Raw genomic sequence first — 22,395 nt, 5'->3', positions numbered from 1 at the left:
AAAAGTTTAAAAAAAATTGGGTCATTCCTGGGACTCGTTTTTTCAGATTCCTTTTGTGTTCCCAGTAAAGATCATTATCTTAATGCCTTAAAATCTTGTACAATATCAATTTTCAACCTGTCTTAGTCATAAATATCACAATTTGAACTCTAATAATATTAAAGTTGATTAAAAACAATTATCTGAAACATTTTACAGCATTTTGAACTGCCATATATCACAATTTCCCCATGTCCCCAGCCCTGTGTTGCCTATTTTCATGATACTTACTATACATGATTCCCCCCATGATCTTTTTACATTGTTGGGTATATCATGATTCTCTCTAATGTATGTATTTATTTACAATGATTCAATTTATTTGAACAATTATAATCAAGGATTTTAGCTTGTCCCTCAATTTATTGTCCACCCTGTTATTTTTGATTACTTTCCCTTTAAATGAATGTTGGAAAAAATAAATGACATCATCATATCATAAAGCAGCCATCACGTCTTTGGAGGGAAAACAACCTCGATTATTTAAACTGGGTATTTATTTTAATTTTATTTTTACCAGTTTTATCTTTTAAATCTGACGGTACGTCCACCCTTTTAAGGAAAATATGAAAAAAGGTTAGTAGAAATAGTAGAAATTTTCAAAATGACAGTTTTACAGACAATGCAATTCATTATTCGATAAACCTTCTATGTTAGCGTTTTTTTGCTCAGACACGATGCAGTGGCTAATTTTAGGACTGACTGTCCACTCTGTTATATCAGTGAGAGTTTACATAGTGATTGTGAAAGTAATTTATGTCTAAAGTTGAAGCAGTACTGCATTTAAAGTTTGTTGGCAATGTTTTACATATTGTTTCCAATCCAAATCCAGTTCAAACGAAGGTAAAATTATAACAGGTTGTATCAACCATCCATCCATTCTTTATACCACTTGTCCACCCTGTTATCAGTTTGTCCACCCTGTTATGCAGTTTTTAAAAAATAATATCATTAAAAAATCATAATCATATTATTATTATACATAAAATTAATAATTCAGTGACGAGAACATTTACTGTAGTAGCCTATCAATAATGTAGTAGGCTACTTTAAAAAGTAAAACCATCTGTCCCTAACAGGGTGGACATTTTTGATCTTCCATTTCATTTATTTTGTTTCATAAATAGTTACATTTATTTACCTGAGCTTGACCAGAATATTTTTTTCAAATGTTTTTCATCACCCTATCATGACTACACAAAAACTTATTTTAAAAACTGAGTTTGATTTTCTACATTTTATGATGGCCAAAAGGCACCGAATACCAGGAATGACCCTTTTTCCTCAGAGTTGTGAGATACAAACGCTATAAAGTCCGAGTTATTACCATGTAATGAATAAAAATCCCCACTCAGTCACAAAAGTCACAACTCAGGCGTTGATAACACAGTTGCAACAGCAGAAACCACGTGATTAACGCGGAAGTTGTGCCTCTATTAAGTGTGTGTGTGTGTGTATGTGTGAAGTCGATCTGTCGCTCGCAGAACAGCGGTCGGTCGCTTCTGACTGGAGGTTTGGGTTTTTAGCGGGTTCTGTTTCATTTCTGTAACATCTCGAGAAGTTATAGACCGTGATCAACCACAGCAGAAGCCCACTATATGAGAATAGGTGAGTATTTCAAGCCGTGCTTTTAAAAATGATCGAGGTTGCATAAGTTTGTGATCGACTATCAGAAGAGGACTCGAGAAGATCCACGCGCTAGAAGTCAGTATTTCATTGTTTGATTGTCCGTGAAGTCTTTCAAGTCCAAAACCCCACAGAGCAGCATTTCTGTCTCAACATCAGCAGGATCTGAAAGCTTCATCAAAGCTCTTTGTAATGCAACAGACCGAATGCCATTGACTGCAGGAGCTTGATGCATATTTAAATGGATATTTGCAACCTATAAATTCAGGTTAGGGCTCATTCTTCTCAGAGTATCGTGTCCTCAGGATAGTCACAGTGTGTAATTAGCGAAGAATGCATGACAGACAGCAAGCCACAGCAGATTCTCCTGGGATTTCGTGTTTTTCCAGATGGCTTTCAGGATTAAGATGCATGCTGAGTATGTTTTGCTTGTAAAGGGTGAACATGAGCATATAAATGTCCTCGCTAAAGCAATCCATATGAGACATTGACCCAGTTCTCTCTGTAACTGGTTCATATCTGTTGCGGCGCTTGTGTTGACACTTCAGCCGAAGTGTGTGATGTAGAGATGATGGAGGAAATCTGTGCGTTGGTATCGGATTACATGTGCAATTGCGTATTATTTCTGCACTTCTTTTTCTACATTTATTAAGTCCTTTGTGAATATAGAACCGGGGAGAAAGAAAGAATCATTTATTAAGGGACACACCCAACCGAAGCTGCATGTGTTTTTTACTGTAGTTTCAACAGGATATTTTTCATTGCATCTCTAACTTTAGTTGGGTCTATTATAACACATAATATTAAAGTAAAAAGACTGAGTGAGTCAAGGATAGCAGGTGTTTGTATTTGTGGAATTTGTGTATTTGTGGAATTAGCAACCACACCCTTTGAAAAGTATGATTTAGTTATTGCATATGAAGCATTAGTTAATAACACTTTTTTGTCATTTTTTTTTAACACATCTTTTGTGCCATTTGATGCACAACATGATTTAGTGCAATTTGTGCACAAAAGAAATTAATGCATTTAGTGCATATCAATGTTTATTGCATTTGGTGCACAAAAATGGTTATAACATTTACTGCACTAAAATAATCATAGTATTTGGTGTATAAATGGTTATTTTTATAGTTATTGCATTTGCTGCACAAAGAAATAAGATTGCATCTTGTGCATAAAAATGGTTATTGTATTTGGTGCACAAAAATATAGTTATTGCATTTGGTGCAATTACTCCACCTGGGTGTGCACCAAATGCAGTAGAGAAATAATTTTTTTATGTTCATAAGAAAGTGTGATGGTTTAGTCCATGCAAAAGTCACTGCTACAATGCCACTGTGTTGCTATGTGGTTGCTAAGGTATTCTTAGTGGTTGCTAAAACATTTATAAAGTAAAATGAAAAGTCTCCATGATATTTTTGTCAGCTGTATCGTCTGCCTGGGGAAAAATGTAAGTATGATTGCTTAGAAAAGTAACACATTATTCACTTCTTACAGCAGGGGTTTGTTCAGATCACTAACCCTAAGCAGAAGCAAAAGAAATAGTGAGGCTTCCCTTAAAAATGATTGTTTTCTACTGTCTACCTTCTGCAGTTTCTCTATATCTCTCATTATTCGGATAAACAGGAACAGCCGTTCTTAAATGGCTAGTCTTGAGTGTTTTGTTATAAAAGAAAAAGAAAAAAATCATTGCTATTCTCATTATGTTCCAGTGCTGAACGTCTGCTGTGGTTATGATGATCTGAGCTTTCTGCCACTTAATTACGTCATCAAGCTTTCTTCTCTCTGATGTGCATTTAACATCTTGACACCCTGATTCTTCTTCACCCCAGGTGCTCTCTCGCTCTCTCTCTCTCTCTCTCTCTCTCTCTCTCTCTCTCTCTCTCTCTCTCTGATTAGGTTAGCGAGTTTTCCAGCTCCCCGGTGACTTAGAAAGTCTCTCCATATTCTTTCATTCCAGTCACAGCGGTTTTCTTGCGAGTTGCAGAAAGATGAGATCCGATAAAGGCACATTCATCACCCAGAGATGAATAAGGGTGGAGTAATTGAAAGACAAAGACTGAAACTTAAAACACGCTGACTGTTCAAACAGCATCTGTAGTCTGAACCAGCATAATGCCTGCTACAGACTGAGTGATTTTGGCAATCCAAAGATCAATACAGATCACACTGTACATCATGGATCTAATAATCTCGGATACGACATGTATGTAGACTGTATGATGATGAATGGTAGGCTATGACACAAGTTAATATAGAAGAATAAAACGTCATCAGCATGAGCTAGTGGTGAACAAACAGAGCAAGATCAATCACACTATGGTAATTGTGTTTATATGCGCTGACAAAAAGAGGAGGAAGCGAAAGAGGAGAATATGGACGTGGTCATGGATTGGGAAAACGCCACGCCATTTCATGTTGCATGTTTATTGGCTAGTCAGTAGACGAGGGTCGTAGCAGCAAACACACTGAGAGATGATCGTGATAAATTGACAGGAAATGATCTCAGGCTATCTTTGGTCTGACAACAGCCGTCTTTGAGCCTCTCTCACTGTACGACGTAGATCCAGCGTTTAGGATCCACGACCACAGAGATCAATCGCCACGATTGGTCATATTTAATTTGGGACGACCCAAAATCGTATAACGTGTACTACTCTATGGTGTGTCTGTCCTGTTGCATTATGGTCCGTACAGCTGGCACTTTGTGTCATGGAAATATGCGGCAGATTTAACAAAAGAAATGCAAGCCTGATATACTCTGAACACAATAGTTTTGTTTTTTCTATATCATCTATCAGCTTCCGTTTTTTGATTTGTCGTTCTCGTTCTGCTTCTGTCTCTCTCAGGGTTGTTCTGAGGTCAGATGAGATCTACGATGAGGTCGTAACAGAAGCTAATTCAGTGTTTGCTCCAGATTGATACCAGGATGGCCACTGCTAAGAAAGGTACATCTCTCTCTCTTTTCCACACTCGCAACTGAAGTTTGTCATTTTTGCAGCAGCTTTGCGTTTAATTTTTCAAATTGGCCAGAAATCAAATATAAACTTTTTCTTTTTTGGGGGGTAAAGAAACTCTTTTCCTCTGTGATTATCAAATGCTATAAATACCATACTACTGCTGAACATATAAATGAACGTTATCATTAATTATTAGTGGTGCTTCAGATATATGCATTTTCTGGTTTTGTTTGTTTGTTTTATTCAGCAAGGATGCATTAAATTGATCACAAGTGACAGAAAATACTTTTTTAATGTTACAAAATATTTCCATTTCAATTAAAATCTCTTCTGTCAAACTTTCTATTCATCAAAGAACCCAGAATGTTATTTATTCTTTATCATTTTCTTGAGCACAAATTCAGCTCTGCATCACAGGAATAAATTACATTTTACAATATATTCAAATAGAAAACAGTATTTTAAATTGTAATCATTTTTCACAATATTAAATTTTTGATCAAATAATGCAGCCTTGGTGAGCAGAAGAGACATTATAAACTTGAACTTTTGAACTGTAGTGTATGACAGCTTTTAAAAATGCTTTTTAGGAAGGAAATTTAGGAAGTTGAATGCGTTTTTTTTATAATAATCCGGATTCCCTCCACACTGACTTTAAACTGCCTTTCAGAAATGTCAATCTGCTTATCGTGAGTTTTGACAACCTGCTGGCTTTTCATTCTCAGGAATGAGGCTTCAGAGATTTTAATAAAGCGAGAACAATAATGAATTCTTGCTCGGTTGGTGGTGACTCAGCAGTTGCTAAACATGTGGGCTGTTTCTTATTATCAGGAAATGTGCAAGAGCTCGTGTCTGTTTTCTCGTCTGTCTGAGAAGCCTTTTCAGAGTCATCGGAAAAACTCCCAAAAGATAATGTCTGTCTGGCTGCTGTCTTTCCACAACTTATTGTGGTAATCAATCCATCCTGGAGGCACAAAGATGGCCTCCATTTTGTTTTTGTGTATGAATGCGATAAAGTTTCATTTTGGATGAAGGCAGAGGGTCTGTTGTCATGCTGTGTATTGTTGCAGCAGAACATCTACGGTTTCTTCAGCTCAGGCAGCTGTGCGACATTCACAAAGCATCTTCCAATCCCAGCCTGCCCGAGGCTGTGTTGTTGTGTGTTAAAGCACAAAACTGACCCCAGAACAGCTTTTTGGAAATGTCCTGTTCCTCAAGGGCCAGATTTCTGGTCGTTGCCATGGCTACGGTGTGAAGTTTTAGATGAGGTTCATAATCTAAACCTCTATACAGCACCACTGAGCATTCGCTTAATAGAGAGTCTGTCGATCTCTGGTCCCTGCCAGACGGCAGCATTTCTGCTTTCAATCAGAAGAACGAAATTGCTTTTAGATCATTTATAAAGAACAAATATGATTTAGTCCAATCCACCTTTTCAGACATTTATCAGGCATTTGGGCCTTGAAAGTCATGGACATAAATACATAAATTCCTTTGGCCCTACTAGAGGTCTTCTTAGGTTCTGAAATCTGTTCCCGAATCGACTCAAATCACTTCTTACCTGAACTCGACATAAGTTTTTTAACAGAAAAACCCGACCCGAGACAGAGTCGATACAATTAGACCAGAGTCCGACCCGACGGTATTTATTTTCTAACCCGACTGGACCCGAACGTAAACGGTTAACGTAAGAGTCAGTCAGGAAAAATCCCGCTGTCCTTCTGACTGATTTACCCGCTGCTCCATTACTTTCATTTATTTATTTACTTATTACGTTATATTATTGCCTTCCGATGGATACACGTTATTTCTGAGTTCGCCTTTCAATTGTGACCAGGGGATTTTGGAAAATTAAACGTGATAGCTTAAATCGACAGCCTAATAAATCATAGATTCGCTAGTGTTGTCTGGGGTTCTGCACACAAAAAAGAAAAGCCCTGCATGAACACGCAGCGTAATGAAGCGAGTGGCTTTTCCTGATGGATCTCTTAGCTATAAGATGCATTTCTGTGTGCGAGGTTACAAACTAGGGCTCCACGATGAATAAAAATTGTATGCATAAAATAATCACAGCCTTTGCCAAATCGCGTGTGGTTTCATCGTATTTGATGATAGTGGTCCTGACAGAAATGTTTTCATGTTTGATGTATTTTTTTACATTAGTGATATAATCAAAATAAAATGTGCTTTTGTAACTCTTTTTGTCTGTGTATTGTCTTAAATATTCCTTATATCAAGGGCAGCAGACATAGTCATTCGGTATAACCAGCCTGGGTCATTCGGTAAAACTGATATATAGTAAATATTTAAAGCTACACTGTGTGATTTTTACCCCCATCTAGCGGTGAAATTGTATATGACTACCCAGTGAATATTAGTTTCTGTTCCTCTCAATTCCGAGTGTTTTAACTCCTACGGTGGCCGTATTATTCCAAGATTAACATGGCTTCCAGTTATCACTTCGTCCATGACAATAATAAACAATATGTCTAAAATGAATAAAACTACAGGACAGATGTCAGGAGGTAAACGTCACCCTTGGAATCGGCTATCCCAGCATAATCAGATTAGGCTAACGTTACAATGTGTACAAAGTAAAAGCAATTAAAAATAACTAAAATTTACAGTGTCCTTTTTTTATATAGCTTAAAAAATTGCGCCTTTAAAACTATTCATCACCTGTGATCCGTCGCAGCACAGATTTATGTTACAAGGTAAACAATACTTTTTCACCATTGACGCGAGGATGAAGTTATACTAGAGGTCGTTCTGGCGTTATGCACAACCATGCTATGGTTAGACAAGCAACTATAAAACTTCGAATTTACACAAATGAATTACAACAGGCTGAATTACCTGTCGAGAAGAAAGCAGGCAACCTCGGCGTCCGTTTTAAAATCTTTTCTCCTCATGAGCTCTTTCCATCTGGGAAAAGTTACTCCAATATTGACTATGGTCTTGCTGATTTGTCTGTCGCGTTGACGTTTTAATTCTCTCTTTCAAATGTGAGTACGCACGCACGCACACACACACACACACAGACACACACACACACACACACACACACACACACACACACACACACACACACACACACACACACACACACACACACACTATCTTTCAAATCTGCCGGCACTCGCGAGCTCGCGAGTAATCTCCCCCTCGCATTCGTCAGGTGTCACTGAGTGTAAAGCGCGAAAGGCGAAGCTTGAATTTACAGGCATGTCCCTCTTTGGCTAATGTAGTTTCAAGATGGAGGGGCAACATGGCGACCGGCATTCGAACCCCTCACCCGTATGTACTTTCAATGGCAGATTATAAACTTGAGAGAATACTTTATTACTTGAAAGAAGTAAATATACATTAATGAGCACATATATTTTTGAAAGAACTAAGTGTTTTTTGCTAAGAATCAACTAAGAAAGTTACACAGTGTAGCTTTAAATAGAATAATATTGTTTTTAATAACTAAAGGAACTACAATAATACAAATATAAAGCAGATTAGGCTTTTTTCCCCTACATTTCCCCTTTTCTCATTTCCCTGTGCAATGTTTTACTTGAATATGTAGGAGGGTTTAGAGTAGTCCAATATAATGATTACATTTATGAGATCAGTGATAATGTTATTTTATATTTCTTCCGTGACACTATATACTATCTCAGCATCAATGTCAAATCAGGTTTTTTCATGAATAATTATCTGCAAATTAATAATTTTAGATTTATTCATGGTTAAACCGAATGACTTTTTTGGTGACGAATTTTGTAAAAAAAATATAAGCAGTGTTAATTGATTGTAAAAACCACATAATCTCATTGTTAACGCTTAACAATTAAATCTTAATAAATTAATTATATCTCCATACATTTTTTTAACACTTTTAAAAACCTTATTCGTCAATAGGCGCATTTCCATTACAGATTTGCTCAACTTTTGCGATTTTTAAAAAAAATTTTTTTAAATGTAATTTATTTTTTATAGATGTCGACAAAAAACTATTGCGAAATGATGTCGTTTCCATTAACCAATGTGATGCGACTAAAACTTCATTTTTTCCTCTCACGAAGTAAAGTCATTCCAAAAATCATAGCAACGGACATTGGTAGGTTTATGTATATCTCATCCACCGCACTATCCATTATTATTAATCAAAGGAGACGTATGTGTGTTATCCAATCATTAATGGCAAGGAAATACCCTTATACTTGTGAGCGGCACATATGAGGTGTTTCTGGGTGTTTCTCCCTCATTTCTGCTTCGAGGTCTTGATTGTGGCATTTCTTTGAGGTTTAGAATCCATTATTCCTGTAATTTATGTGTCTTTTATCAATTTAATAAAGAACTCTGTCTCGTATTCTGTCCAAACACACACGTCAGGTGACTGTAAATGCTTCGAAAAAAATATTTTTCGAATTGCCTGAAAAACCACCTCATGTGAGCGTAAAAACTTTTTTTGCGATAAATGGGAGTTTTTGCGAAATTGACCTGTTTCCATTGGGCGTATTTTCACTTTGCGCAATTTGAAGGGTAATGGAAACGCGGCTAATGACCCATGTGCAGTTTGTCAGTGCAGCGGATGATCGGTAGTAAATGTTGCTCCATCTGAACTCCAGAGGGTGTCTCACACACACACGCCAAATTTAACCCTGCAGAAGAAGTACAAAAACACACAAGATTTAAACGCTTTGATTTATTGATTAAATGTTGTCTTTTGTTGGACAAGAGGTTCATAAATGCTTCTCATGCTTGGAAAGACGCGTGTTGCTTTTTCAAATTCACCTTATAAGCGACTCGCAGTGCTTTCAGATGGAGCAGCGTTCACTACTGATCACAGAGCCGTACGTCACTGACAAGCTGCACATAAAAAACAATCACAGCCTTTGCAATTTCATAATCACCATAAGCCAAATCGTTTTAAGCATAATTTCATTTTAATTGTGCAGCCCTATTACAAATGATTGTTCCTTTTCTACGTGCATTTCTCGAAAATGCGCTTGACACGAACGTGCAAGTATGCGCTGAAGTGCTGTCGATGTCAATCACTCATCATCACTGTAACCTCATTACATCCTATAACGTTTGCCACAGTGTTATTTACGTGATCATAAGATGATTAAAGCTTATTTTAATCCATGCTGACGGTGCTCGTTGAAACAGGAGGCAAAATGTGGAGCAACTGAGTCTAAATGTAGAAGCAATTCAAGCGTAGAGTCCAGATTCAGAGAGAACTTAGCAAAAGTGAGATGATAAAGTTGTCATAGAATTGTTTTAAATAATAAAATTTTGTTAAATGCCCGACATAGTTGAAAAGAATTTGGGTCTTCTCAGGTCCATTCGGAAAAAGCATATTATTTTAAATTACCCGTGTCCGAGGTTCTCGGGTTTGACCCTTGGGTTTTTGGATCCAAGTGAACCTCTGTTGGGATAAATAAGAAGTAATAAGATTCTAGTCTGCTGTGCTCATAGGTTATAAAATGTAGGCTGCAGTGCATATATATCTAGATCTCCAGGACAATATTTTAATGCTGTGCAGATTCTCTGTGTTGGTCATCTAGACCATGAGACACTGGTTGGCAGGTCTGTTAGTCATGTGTGAGAGTGTTTATAGTCTTGGGCGAACAGTTGGAGTCCCATAGCCTCTGTAATGAGGCCAATTATGTGATCACACATACTACAAATGTCATCCTGTCCCATGCAGATTACATTACATTATGTGTAATTTTACCTCTATGCCACATGACATACAGCTGCAGGCAAACCGGGTCAACACTGACCCTCCAGATTCATATCATTTCTATACTTGTAAAATATAGTCGTACTAAAATATACTCAAATATAGTTCTCTTAAAATGGCTCTTCTCTTTTCTGCATTTCACTTCTGCTCCAGTTTGTGTGATAATCGTTCTCATACTCTAAACTTGGCATTGTGCAATTATGACAAAGTGTTTGTGATGCTCTTCATTCGCAAGTTACTTTGGATAAAATGTAAATTTACATGTTACTTGAAGCTAGTTTGAGTGTGAATGTGTCTTGGCGACACCATCTTGTTGTTTTATTACTCTTGTTCATCTCACTAGACTTCCTCTGAATCTAAAATGTCATTTATTTTTATTCGTAAGGCAGGGATCCAAAGAGTCCCTGATGTAATCAGCAGTACGTCTGTCAACGTCCGCTCGTTTCATGAGATGAGTCCCCAGTGCCCAACGCTACATTATAGCCCACTCTATTTTAACAGCAAAGTATTTATTGTGCGATTGCCATGTGTGATAAGACACTTATTTGAATACTTTATAACTAATGTCTGTAATATTGCCACTATTGTTGTTGGTGAAATGGCCCAGTCTGTTGTGATTGGTCTACCACTTACAGTGCGTGTCTGAAACCAAACGGCCATTACCATATCTGAATTTCAGCCCTGGATCTTTCTCAGCACTTGATACACAGTAATACGAATGATGGCGTTGGTTTTTCCAGATCAATTCCAGTGCGAGTCCTCGTTCTTCTGAAGTGCATCACAGTGGATTCTCAGCGCTGAAAACAGCATCTTCTCAACATGAACAACACGAACCAAACTCTTCCAGTCTCAGCTACAACTACAGTGTTTGAGGGCCAAAGTAGACGTTGTTCACCGGCAGCCAATGAAGACCATAGACTGGCATTATGGAAATTTGTTACAAACCTACATAGGTTCATTCAGGAATTGAGACTGGAAGACAATAACTCCATTTATCGTGCTCTTTGATCTTTGAAACAGACATTTTACATTGACAAACGACTATATTACACATTACATTGAAGGTAATATCCAAGAAAGCCTAATAGGGGCACTTTAAATCATGTGGCTTTTTGTGAGAGGTGAGTTGCTACATTATTTATTGAATCCTATCTAGAAACCAGAATATCTTGGAAGTGGGCTCTTTTGACTTTGACAAGTAAGAAGCCCGTAGCTCAAACAGTGCAGCACGGCATTAAAGCCATGGGTTGATTCCCAGGGAATGCATGAACTGATCAAATTTGTAACTTGAATGCAATTTGATAAAAGTGTCTACTAAATGCATGAATGCATGTAAATGTTTAGATTACTTTAGCAACCACATAGAAATGCTCTTACAGACACCCTAGAATTGAGACGGTTAGCATGAGAAATCAGCATGCACGCGTTTTTCAGAAGATGTAAAAATCTAGTTATCTCTTTAATCTAGTAACTTAATCATTTAATTTAGACTCAAAATAAAAAAACTTCTTCACACAAAAAAGGAAATTAATTGCAATGTCTTATCGCCAAATTACAATAAAAGCAGGTTTTTTTTTTTTTTTTGGCAGAGGCTTTGAACAGATATGGAGGATTTTAGAGTGAAAATGAAGGACAAATCCCCAAAGCTGATGTTCATTACAGTGGGCTTTGTGCTCTGTTGGTCCAGATGTGAGCGTTTGGAGGCCGTTCAAAAGTTTAGGGTTAGTATAAGATTCAAAAAGACGCATTAAACTGACCAAAAATGACAGTAAACCCATTTATAATGCTACAAAATATTTCTATTTAAATTAAAGGCTGTTCTTTTTAACTTTCCATTCATAAAAAAATCTTAGAGAAAAAGGTTTCCACAAAATGCAGCACAACATTTTTGAAAACAACTTTTTCAATATTGTTAATAATTAGAAATCGACGCGAATCAGCATATTAGGATGATTTCTGAAGGATCATGTGACCCTGAAAATTCATCTCTGAATCACAAAAATAAATTGCATGTTTAAATATATTCAAATATAAAACACTGTTTTTATCAAATAAATGCAGCTTTGGTGAGAATAGAGACTTCTTTTAAAAACACACCAACTTTACTACAATGTAACTATACTGTACTTGAACATGTGGTTTCTCAAAAGCAGTTTTGCCCTAATCCTGCAACACAAATGGATTTTAAAAGAAGAATTAGCATTGATCTTGCACTTTAGTTCAAGACCTAGTTTGATCTGTGTGTGAGAAACACACCCCTGAAGGCCTGACTACCTGCTTTATTAAATCAGACTGTAAAAGAGGAGAGCCAGGAAGAACATTGCTAGGGATTTTCTTTTTTTTTTTTTTTTAGTTTTGATATTTTTAGTGCTGGTGCTGTAACTGGCACATTGAATGTGCTGAAGGTGTTAGACAGCTTGCACAGTAAAACCCTCTCAGAAAAGATGCATCTTTTTAATTTGATTAACTCCTGCTTTCTTGTTTCATTTTGTTGTGCTCCATCTAGCCATGTCTGAATGCATTCTTAGACATACACATCCCCTAAAAACACAGAGTGAACCTAAAACCAGTTTTCAATCCCTAATAAATCCTGTGGAAAAGAGGAAAACAAACCGTTTTGTTAGGCCCAATACTTGTCAATGTCATTTCCTGTTGTCTGCATCCTTTTTAGGTGCTTGTTTGATCCAAAGCTTAAATTAAAAACATCCAAGTGTTTTAAACTGATTTAAAACACTTTGAATTGAATGTAAGCCCACTCTGCTGTAACTTTTCTTTAATTTAAGAAATTAAATGTAGTTATTTAATATACATTAGTCTATTTAAATAAAGTTTATGAATTCTGGCAGAAAAACTTCTAAATGGAAATGAAATTTTAAATTGAATGTAAGCCCACTCTGCTGTAACTTTGTTTGATTAAAGAAATGAAAAGATCTCTGATATTAGACTGAAGAGCTTTCAGGTGTCAAATGGCAAGGTCGATTTGAATAATTGCACTTTTGAAAGCTTCTTGTTGAGCATTTTTCATTCAGCGCCTCACAATCTGGATGTGTGTAAATCTGTGGGCAGTGTGTGTTTAGCGCAGCTGTAAGTGCTTTGCTTTTGTTCTTCTGCAGCGTCGTCTAAGACGGGGGGTGTTCGCTTCGCTGAGGAACCGGCCGCCGCCGCTGCTCACTCGCATGTGCATTTTGATGAGAAACTGCACGACTCCGTCGTCATGGTGATACCCGAATCCAATGGGAACTTCCTGGTTAAGGTGAGAGCGAGTTATATAGCTGAGGTTATTCATTAGCCTTATTTGATGGTCTTTAGTCAAGTTTATGAGTTCATATTACAGGAAGAACACTTCCAGAACACTGAGTTTATTTCTCAGCTCACGTCAAATCTTCAGCTTCTTTGTTATTATGGCTTATTATGCGAAGGCATTGACAGAAGTCATGCCAAGAGCTGCATCTGGAATTTGAAGAGAGCGAACGGGGTCAGGAAATGACACAAGCCAGATTGGTTGCATATGAGCTCCACAGGTCAGTATGTCAGCATGTGCACTAACCGCTCGGCCACGGCTGTGATGTGACTATTTCTACCTCTGATTAGTTGTTCCATAACTTTTTGGTGCAATGGATTGCCATCAAGCGAATTGAATTATTATTTTTTTGTAGTGGTTCTCGTTTTAGTTAGATGGATGTTGGATGATTAGTTGGATGGATGGATGGTTAGATAGATGGATGGATGGATGGTTAGATGGATGGATGGTTGGATGAATGGATGGATTGTTGGATGGATAAATTGATAGATATATGGTTGGTTGGTTGGTTGAATGGATAGATATATGGTTGGATAGTTATTAGTTGGATGGATGGTTAGATATATGGAAGTACAGTTAGTTGGATGGATGGTTAGATGGTTGGTTGGATAAATGGATGGATGGATGGTTGGTTGGTTGGATAGTTAGTTAGTTAGTCAGTAAGATGGATGGTTAGATGGATGGATGGATGAATGGATAGATATACGGTTGGTTGGATGGATAGATATATGGTTAGTTAGTTAGTTGGATGGATGGATAGATGGATTGTTGGTTGGATGGATGGATAAATGGATAGATATATGGTTGGATAGTTAGTAGTGGTCGACCGATATATTGGCCGATATTTGGCATTTTAAAAACTATAAGCATGTTTATTTTAAAGATTTGTTTTCTAATTTATTAAATATTGATTAAAATAAATCTAAAGTATAGCCTATATATAAAAATATCGGCTTTATATCGGCCACCCTGCTTTCTAAGATATCGGCATCGGCATGTGCCATCAAAAAAACAATATCGGGTCGACCACTAATAGTTAGTTGGATGGTTAGATGGTTAGTTGGATAAATGGTTGGTTGGTTGGTTGGATGTTAAATAGATGAATGTGTTTTATTAAAGTAAATGGGGTCTGTTTTGTTGTGACTCTTCACTGTACACAAGTTGCTTGTTGTTGTGAGAACAGTGAGTTTTTGAATATATTTGAACGCACAGAGTCTTTTCATTTCTCCTACTCGCAAATATCTGAGACGAGATAGACAAGCATGCTCGCGTAACGTTCGTTCACCCCACAGTGGGTGTCATATTCTGTGACTCTTTTCATCGCACATGCTCTCGCTCCCTCCATCTAACTGTCCCATTACTGCCCTGTGTTGCCATGGAGACAGCAGTATATGAACACCTGCACCTCTGGACTGTCTCTCTGTTCGATTATTATGTTTTGATGAAGAAGTCATGTGATTCTGTCATCTTTCGCTGAGACCCAGATGCAGTTTTAAGGTTTCCTGGCATGAGTTCTGTCACTCTCTTTTCCACCAGTGCTCATTAGCTTTTAACCCTCAAATTATTATCCCATTTTCCTTCTTTGGTTAATAAGATCTTCAACAAGTAATGAACATTTAATCTGACAGAATATTTTTTCCGTTTGTCTACTCCATCAACAATTCATTCCATTCAGAAATTAGTCAACTATGATGTTATTAATTATCATTTGGCTCTAAATTCATCAAAATATGTTGACTATATTTTCATCATTGATCGGTCAAGGCAGATTCCTTTTATTAATAATATCAGCAAACCATGATGTCATCATCAATGAAGCAATCAACTGTGATTCATGAATTCGTTAATAATAAGTAAACTATGATTCATAACGGTGAACTTATTATTACTTGGTTATCACAGTAAACCATGATCTTCATCAAAAGTCGCAGATTAAGTGCACACCGCAGTTTGACTCGTATCATCTTAGACCTGATGACACACACTCATAACCTCTCTGCTTCTCTCGATCTCCTCAGGTGGGCTTCCTGAAAGCGCAGCACCGATATGAGATCGTGTTCACACTGCCTGAGGTGCCAGAGCTCGGGAAAGACGTGTGTCCAGCCCCCGTCCCCAATCCACACCTGCGGATCACTAATATCACCGCGTCCCCAGATGGTACGTCCCATCGCTCTCTGACCCAGCACGGCTGAACATGCTGATGAAGAAACGTCAAGTTAGTTCTGGTGTTTGGTGGCTTAGTGAAGAGATTCCCAAACTTTTTTGTCAGCCCTTTGACCTAAAATATTTGAGTTAATATTTAAATCATTTAATGGTCACATGACATGATGGTAAACTCTTTTTTTTTCCGATTTGTTTTTTCTTAAATATTTTAATTTGACATTTTTATGATTTCATTAATCATTTGGTTTTTATATTAATTATTAGCTTTTCATAACTCGTCAACACTTCAGCCCTGCAGTTCCCTCACGGTTTTAATGCAATTACATGCATTTTTAAGTGTGTCCAAATCCTTTAGGAGCCTTTTGAATGTTATGATGGATGGATGGATGGATGGATGGATGGATGGATGGATGGATGGTTAGAGCGATTGATGGATGGATGGATGGATGAATGAATGGATGGTAGAGCAATGGATGGATGGAGGTTGGATGGATGGTTAGTGATGGATGGATTGATGGTTAGAGAAATGGATGGATGGAGATTGGATGGATGGTAGAGCAATGGATGGATGAATGGATGGTTAGAGCGATGGATGGATGGGTTAGAGCGATGAATGGATGGTTAGAGCAATGGATGGATGAATGGATGGTTAGAGCGATGGATGGATGGGTTAGAGCGATGGATGGATGGTTGGATGGATGGAGGTTGGATGGATGGTTAGAGCGATGGATGGATGGTTAGAGTGATGGATGGATGGTTAGATGGATGGCTAGAACGATGGTTGGATGGATGGATGGATGGTTAGATGGATGTTAGAAAGATGGTTGGATGGATGGTTAGATGGATGGTTAGAACGATGGATGGATGGATGGATGGATGGTTAGATGGATGGTTAGAACGATGGTTGGATGGATGGTTAGATGGATGGTTAGAACGATGGATGGATGGATGGATGGTATGAGTGATGGATGGATGGATGGTTAGATGGATGGTTAGAGCGATGGATGGATGGATGGTTAGAACGATGGATGGATGGATGGTTAGAACGATGGATGGATGGATGGATGGATGGATGGATGGATGGATGGATGGATGGATGGATGGATGGATGGATGGATGGATGGATGGATGGATGGATGGATGGATGGATGGATGGATGGATGGATGGTTAGAGTGATGGATGGATGGATGGTTAGATGGATGGTTAGAGCGATGGATGGATGGTTAGATGGATGGTTAGAGCGATGGATGGATGGATGGATGGATGGATGGATGGATGGTTAGAGCAATGGATGGATGGAGGTTGGATGGATGGTTGGATTGATGGATGGTTAGAGCGATGGATGGATGGATGGATGGATGGTTAGAGCAATGGATGGATGGAGGTTGGATGGATAGTTAGAGTGACAGATGGTTAAAGCAATGGATGGATGGAGATTGTATGTATGGATGGATGGATGGTAGAGCATTGGATGGATGGATGGATGGATGGATAGATATTTCTATTTTGTTTATTTTTGGTAGAAAATAGATTGGATAGTAAATAGTATATTTATATTATTTTGTTGCTTATTGGTATGTTATTGTTATGATGACTTTTTTAAATTTTTTAAATTTACACATAAAGAATAGTGTTTTATGACAGCATTTTTAAGTGTGTCTAGACTCGCCCCCACAAGTAAAATATGGTCGAGATTTACGTCCCCTCAAGAATAAAATCTCACGAGAGCCATACAGGATATTCCAGTGAAAGGCTCTCAGAACCGGTTTCAACCAGTCATTTCTAAGAGTTTATTTAATGTGAATGAATGAGCAAGTGCTGTATGAGGAAAGTATAATCACACAACGCTTTAAGTGCTGTTGATCTGCTGACAAAATAAAAACCATGTTTTTAAAAACGTACTTGCAGGTATTAGAATAACAAAGCTTTTACGCGTTATTCAATGCGCAGCTAAGTAGCTTTTAGGCAAATATGCACAACATTTGGTGAATTTAAAGGTTAAGTGTGTCACATTCAGTGGTTAATACGTTCTAATATTGCAGTTTAATGTGTGTTTAAAAACTCGAGACGCAGGACAGCGGAAATAGTTGGATTTCATTTAACACGACTCTGCCTTCAAAAACACAACGCCAAAGATGTTCATCTTTGACACACATTGGATTATCATATTTTTAGGAGGTTATGCACAGAAGTTAGTTGGATGAGTTGTAAGTGTTAGACATTTGTTTTTGTTTTTTTGTACATTCACAGATGGTTGTAAATCTTGAATATATGCTAAGCTTGTTGTTGTTGGACTCTGATTCGTCATTGACAGTATTTTTAATGTTTTGTGTGTTTAAAAAAAAAAGATATATATAAATAATATTTAAGTGTTGTGTGGACCCCAGGAAGACTAGCGGTGCTCTTGGGCATCACAAAATAAATAAACATAAAAAAAATCTAGCGCATGTTTACATAGACAAACAATTGATAAAAAAAATAATACCAAAAGCGTTATTTGTGAACGACCACTAAAACATCAGTACTTTAACTTAGACTTATTAAAGTGTTCTGATACTGTGAGAGTCCCAACATGTCAACTTCTGTCTCAGCCAATCGTGTTAGTTTGGGGGCGGGGCTAACTGTTTGCCACTTGAATAACTCATATCAGCTTCAGGCATTTTCCATTGCAATGATAGATTTTGTGCGCATGATTAAATGATAGATAAACATCAGACAGGAGATGTGCCCATTAATGGAGACACTCTCGTCCAGCTGAACTCACGAGTGCGAGTCGTCGCCAGAGCTAAACGAACTTTCTGCCTGTGAGATGATAATCGTTTTACATCATTCATGTACAATGCCTGGAGAATAACCTGTATAAATGATGATCCTCTGTGTCTGTTCAGGAGGTCTGAGGGTGACGTGTGAATATATGGCCCATCAGGAGGGAGTGATGTGTGAGGAGGTGCAGATTCTTAGCGAGAGCAAAGAGGACGTGTGTGTGAAGGTCAAAGTTCACGCCCGTGTCATGGGTAAGTGACGGATCTTAACAGCCAGACTGGCTAATAACAGAGTTATGATTCTTGTGATATTTTGCGACACTGTGTTAAATGATACCCTGAATGAAGTGAGGTTGTTTGCTGCCCTCTACTGGCGTTCTGGTGCAAACATTGATTAAAGGAATATTCCAGGAGCAATACAAGTTAAAGGGAAAGTTCACCGGGGGAAACAAAAAGAGAAGAAAATTCTATCACTCTCAGCCTCAAGTTGTTCCAAACCTGCATGAGTTTCTTTCTTCTGTTGAACACAAAAGAAGATATTTTGAAGAATGTCTGTAACCAGTCAGCTGACGGCACCCAAAGTATTTTCTTCCTACTATGGAAGTCAATGTCTGCCATCAACTGTTTAATTACCGACACTCTTCAAAAAATCTTCTTCTGTGTTCAACAGGACCAATGAAACTCATACAGGTTTGGAACAACATGAGGGTGAGTAAATGACAGAATTTGTTTTGTTTTTCCGGTGAACTATCCCTTTAAGAAAATCTGTGGCATAATGTTCATCAGCACAAAATAATTTCAACTTGTTGCAATTTGCTTAATAATTTAATTTTGAGGGGTTTAAAGCATAAATGTGAAGCGTATCATTCTTTAATTCTTCAGTTAAAATGTGCATATTACACTACTGTTGGTGAGCTTTTTAAAGTGTTTAAGTCTCTTCTCACCAACGAAGCATTTATTTGAACCAAAATACTGTAAAAGCAGTAATAGTGTGAAATATTATCACAATCTCAAATAACTGTTTTCTATTTGAATATATTTTAAACTGTAATTTATTCCTGTGATCAAAGCTGATTACTCCAGTCTTCAGAGTCACATGATCCTTCAGAAATCATTCTGATATGATGATTTATTGCTCGAGAAACATTTCTGATTATCATCAATGTTTAAAACGGTTGTGCTGCTTCATATTTTTGTGAAAACTGTGATGCATTTTTTTCAGGATTCATCATTTCTTTAATCATTTAACGGTTTATGGGGTTGTAAAATTGAAACTTTAGATCGAAACGGTTAGGAAGTGATTTTCCCTCACAGCACACATATTGAGTATTTTACTTTTGACAAAAATAGGCCCCATTAATTTCCAATGTAAGTGATTAATCTCTAGATTTTTGCAATTTTTAAAGAAATGGAGGAACAAGTCCAAATAATTTTTTGTTGTAATAAACATTATGCCACAAATGCTCGCAATTGAGCTTAACTTGTACTGACGGCAGCATTTTAAGAGTTAAAACAGCCTGTTTTGTGCGCACAATTGATAACGTTCACTTAAGTGACTCTTCTCCTCTGTCAGACCGTCTCCACGGGACCCCGATGCTGCTGGAAGGTGTGCGGTGTGTAGGAGCAGAACTCGAGTACGACTCTGAGCAAAGCGACTGGCAAGGCTTCGACTAAACGCCTGAACACACACACACACACACTTCCCTCTCAGTGCCACACACTGCTTTCTGCTCGCAGCGTTTGAAAACACACTGTGGTCACTGGCTTCTTTACTGTTACAATGGAATGCAGGAATGATCTGTCGTTTACTGTTGCTCTCTGTGATTTGTCGTTTTTCAGGTTTGGAGAGGAAAAAAACAATCAAATAGTGTGTTTTGCGCTGAATTCCAGTATTATGACTGAATGTTTCTTAGATAAAACAAATATAACATGTTTTTATGTCTGTGTTACTGCACTTTCTTGCTCGAATCTGTGATTTTAAACTCAATCTAGGCATACCTGTCAACCCTCCCGTTTTTCCCGGGATTCTCCCGTATTTTACCTTGCTATCATCACGTTTAAATATTTTCCCGTATTTTTAATCTTTCTATAATTTTTTTTTTTTTAAATCCCACTGGGCGTAAACCAGTTAAGTGGAAATCCCGCCCTGCAGCAGCTAATTTCATTGGTTAAGGTTACAATAACAAGTAGGTTTAGGGATCAGTGTTTGGTGTAGGCAATCAGTACTGTGATTCACATGACCAATAAAATCTTTAGAATCGGCTGCAGGGCGGGATTTCCGCTGAAGTAATTTGGGAATTTTTTTTCCCCTTATTTTCAAATCCCAATGTTGACAGGTATAATCTAGGGTGATGCTTGTGCTCACTGTGAATCAGCCTCTTGTTTGTACCAGTAGGGGGCGCTGCTGACCACAACATCAAACTTAGATGTTGCACCATGAACTTTATTGCTTTGTGGCTTACAAGTGTGAATGTTTTGATTCATGAACTGAAATTGATTTGATAATTATTTACTCGGATCAAATTTCACTTCAGTTCCATGTTTGCCCTGATATATTTTAATAAGATCATCACTTTAAGGGCTGTTCATAAATCTTTTTATGTGTAACATTGGTCTGTTTTGTAGAGCCGAAGTGCCTGAAATCATAAACATTCTTAGTTTATTTGACTGATGCTGAATGTTTGCAGCATAGTATTGTATGGAGCCCCTGAAAATATGAGATGGGAATTAAATCAAGTCAATGCTTTTGTGTTCAGTCGTACGGAGCCCGTAAAGGGTCATTGTGGTGGGAGAAAACATGGAAGGAAAAATAACGTCAATGCTTTTGCGTTTCCTCGCAAAAAAATAAAATAAAAAAATTCGCTAAAAACTTTGCGTTTCCTCGCAAAAAAAAAAATAAATAAAAAATGCTACAAACTTTTCGCTCGCTCAGAAAACCTTTTGAGCTCTTTGCGAGCGAACGCAAAATATTTGAGAGAGGACGCAAAAGCGATGACAAATAATTTTTCCTCCATCTCAATTTTTTTCCCTCCACCATGTCCCTTTAGGGGCTTCTCACTCTAGCAAATGTTTTGTGTTCCCTCTCAAAAACTTTTGCGTTCCAAAGAGAAGCATTCGCGTCTTCGCGCGCAAAACGTTAGTGTTCTTTGCTAGCGAATGCAAAGCTCCCAAAGGAACGCAAACATTTGTGAGAAAACGCAAAAGCATTGACAAATAATTGTTTATCCCATATCCTAATTTCCCCTTCACCATGTCCGTTGTAGCTAGCCTACTGTGTATTGTCCATTGAACTGCATTTATGGATCTCTGTAAAAGTGAATGCTGCTTTTCAAACGGCGTCAACCCCCCCCAAAAATCTTTACAGAAAAGATTTCTCCCAGAGCAAATAATACGGTTGACTCTTCACTTTTGAGAGCTTTTTTTTCCTGTGTCTTACTGTTATTCTTTTTTTTACTCTCAAATAAAATTGACTTGTTGACTTAAAATGCTTTTATAATAATTAGTGTGGTGTAATAGTTAGTGAATCATTGCGTTGAACAGCCACTAGTGGTCAGTGTACTCTAACTAATGGTTCTATTCACAGTTTAGGATTGAACTTCTGGTGTTGTATTGGTAATTGATAAATGTACAAAAAAAATCACGAAATCCTAGTGCGTTTGATCATGCTTGATAATCAAATAAATAATGAATATACAAATGCACCAATGTCCATGTATTTTCCAAATAAGTGAGACATCCATGCAGAAAACTAAATAAACTCATTGTCTCGTGAGAACAGAGATGAGAAAGACCTTTTGTTT

At 37.6% G+C, this 22,395-nt stretch overlaps 1 protein-coding gene across 2 annotated transcripts; it reads left to right on the top strand.

Moving 5' to 3' along the window:
* The first annotated feature begins 1,455 nt into the window (after positions 1–1,455).
* Positions 1,456–21,832, top strand: adisspb (adipose secreted signaling protein b). Of its 2 annotated transcripts, XR_013820697.1 has the most exons (7): positions 1,465–1,647; positions 4,518–4,616; positions 13,482–13,621; positions 15,688–15,826; positions 18,722–18,847; positions 20,169–20,714; positions 20,864–21,832. XR_013820697.1 is itself a non-coding variant. In XM_079867682.1 (6 exons), the coding sequence occupies exons 2-6, from the start codon at positions 4,598–4,600 to the stop codon at positions 20,267–20,269; spliced, it is 525 nt and encodes a 174-aa protein (XP_079723808.1). In that variant the 5' UTR covers positions 1,456–1,647; positions 4,518–4,597; the 3' UTR covers positions 20,270–21,832. The 2 variants fall into 2 exon arrangements, 1 of the variants encoding a protein (XP_079723808.1); XM_079867682.1 differs by having other exon boundaries at positions 1,456–1,647; positions 20,169–21,832.
* The last annotated feature ends 563 nt before the right edge of the window (positions 21,833–22,395 follow it).

This window comes from Squalius cephalus (assembly GCF_949319135.1).
Source record: "Squalius cephalus genome assembly, chromosome: 3".
Taxonomy (NCBI): domain Eukaryota; kingdom Metazoa; phylum Chordata; class Actinopteri; order Cypriniformes; family Leuciscidae; genus Squalius; species Squalius cephalus.
Note: the sequence above shows the minus strand (reverse complement) of the source record. Positions and strands in the feature narration are given on the sequence as shown.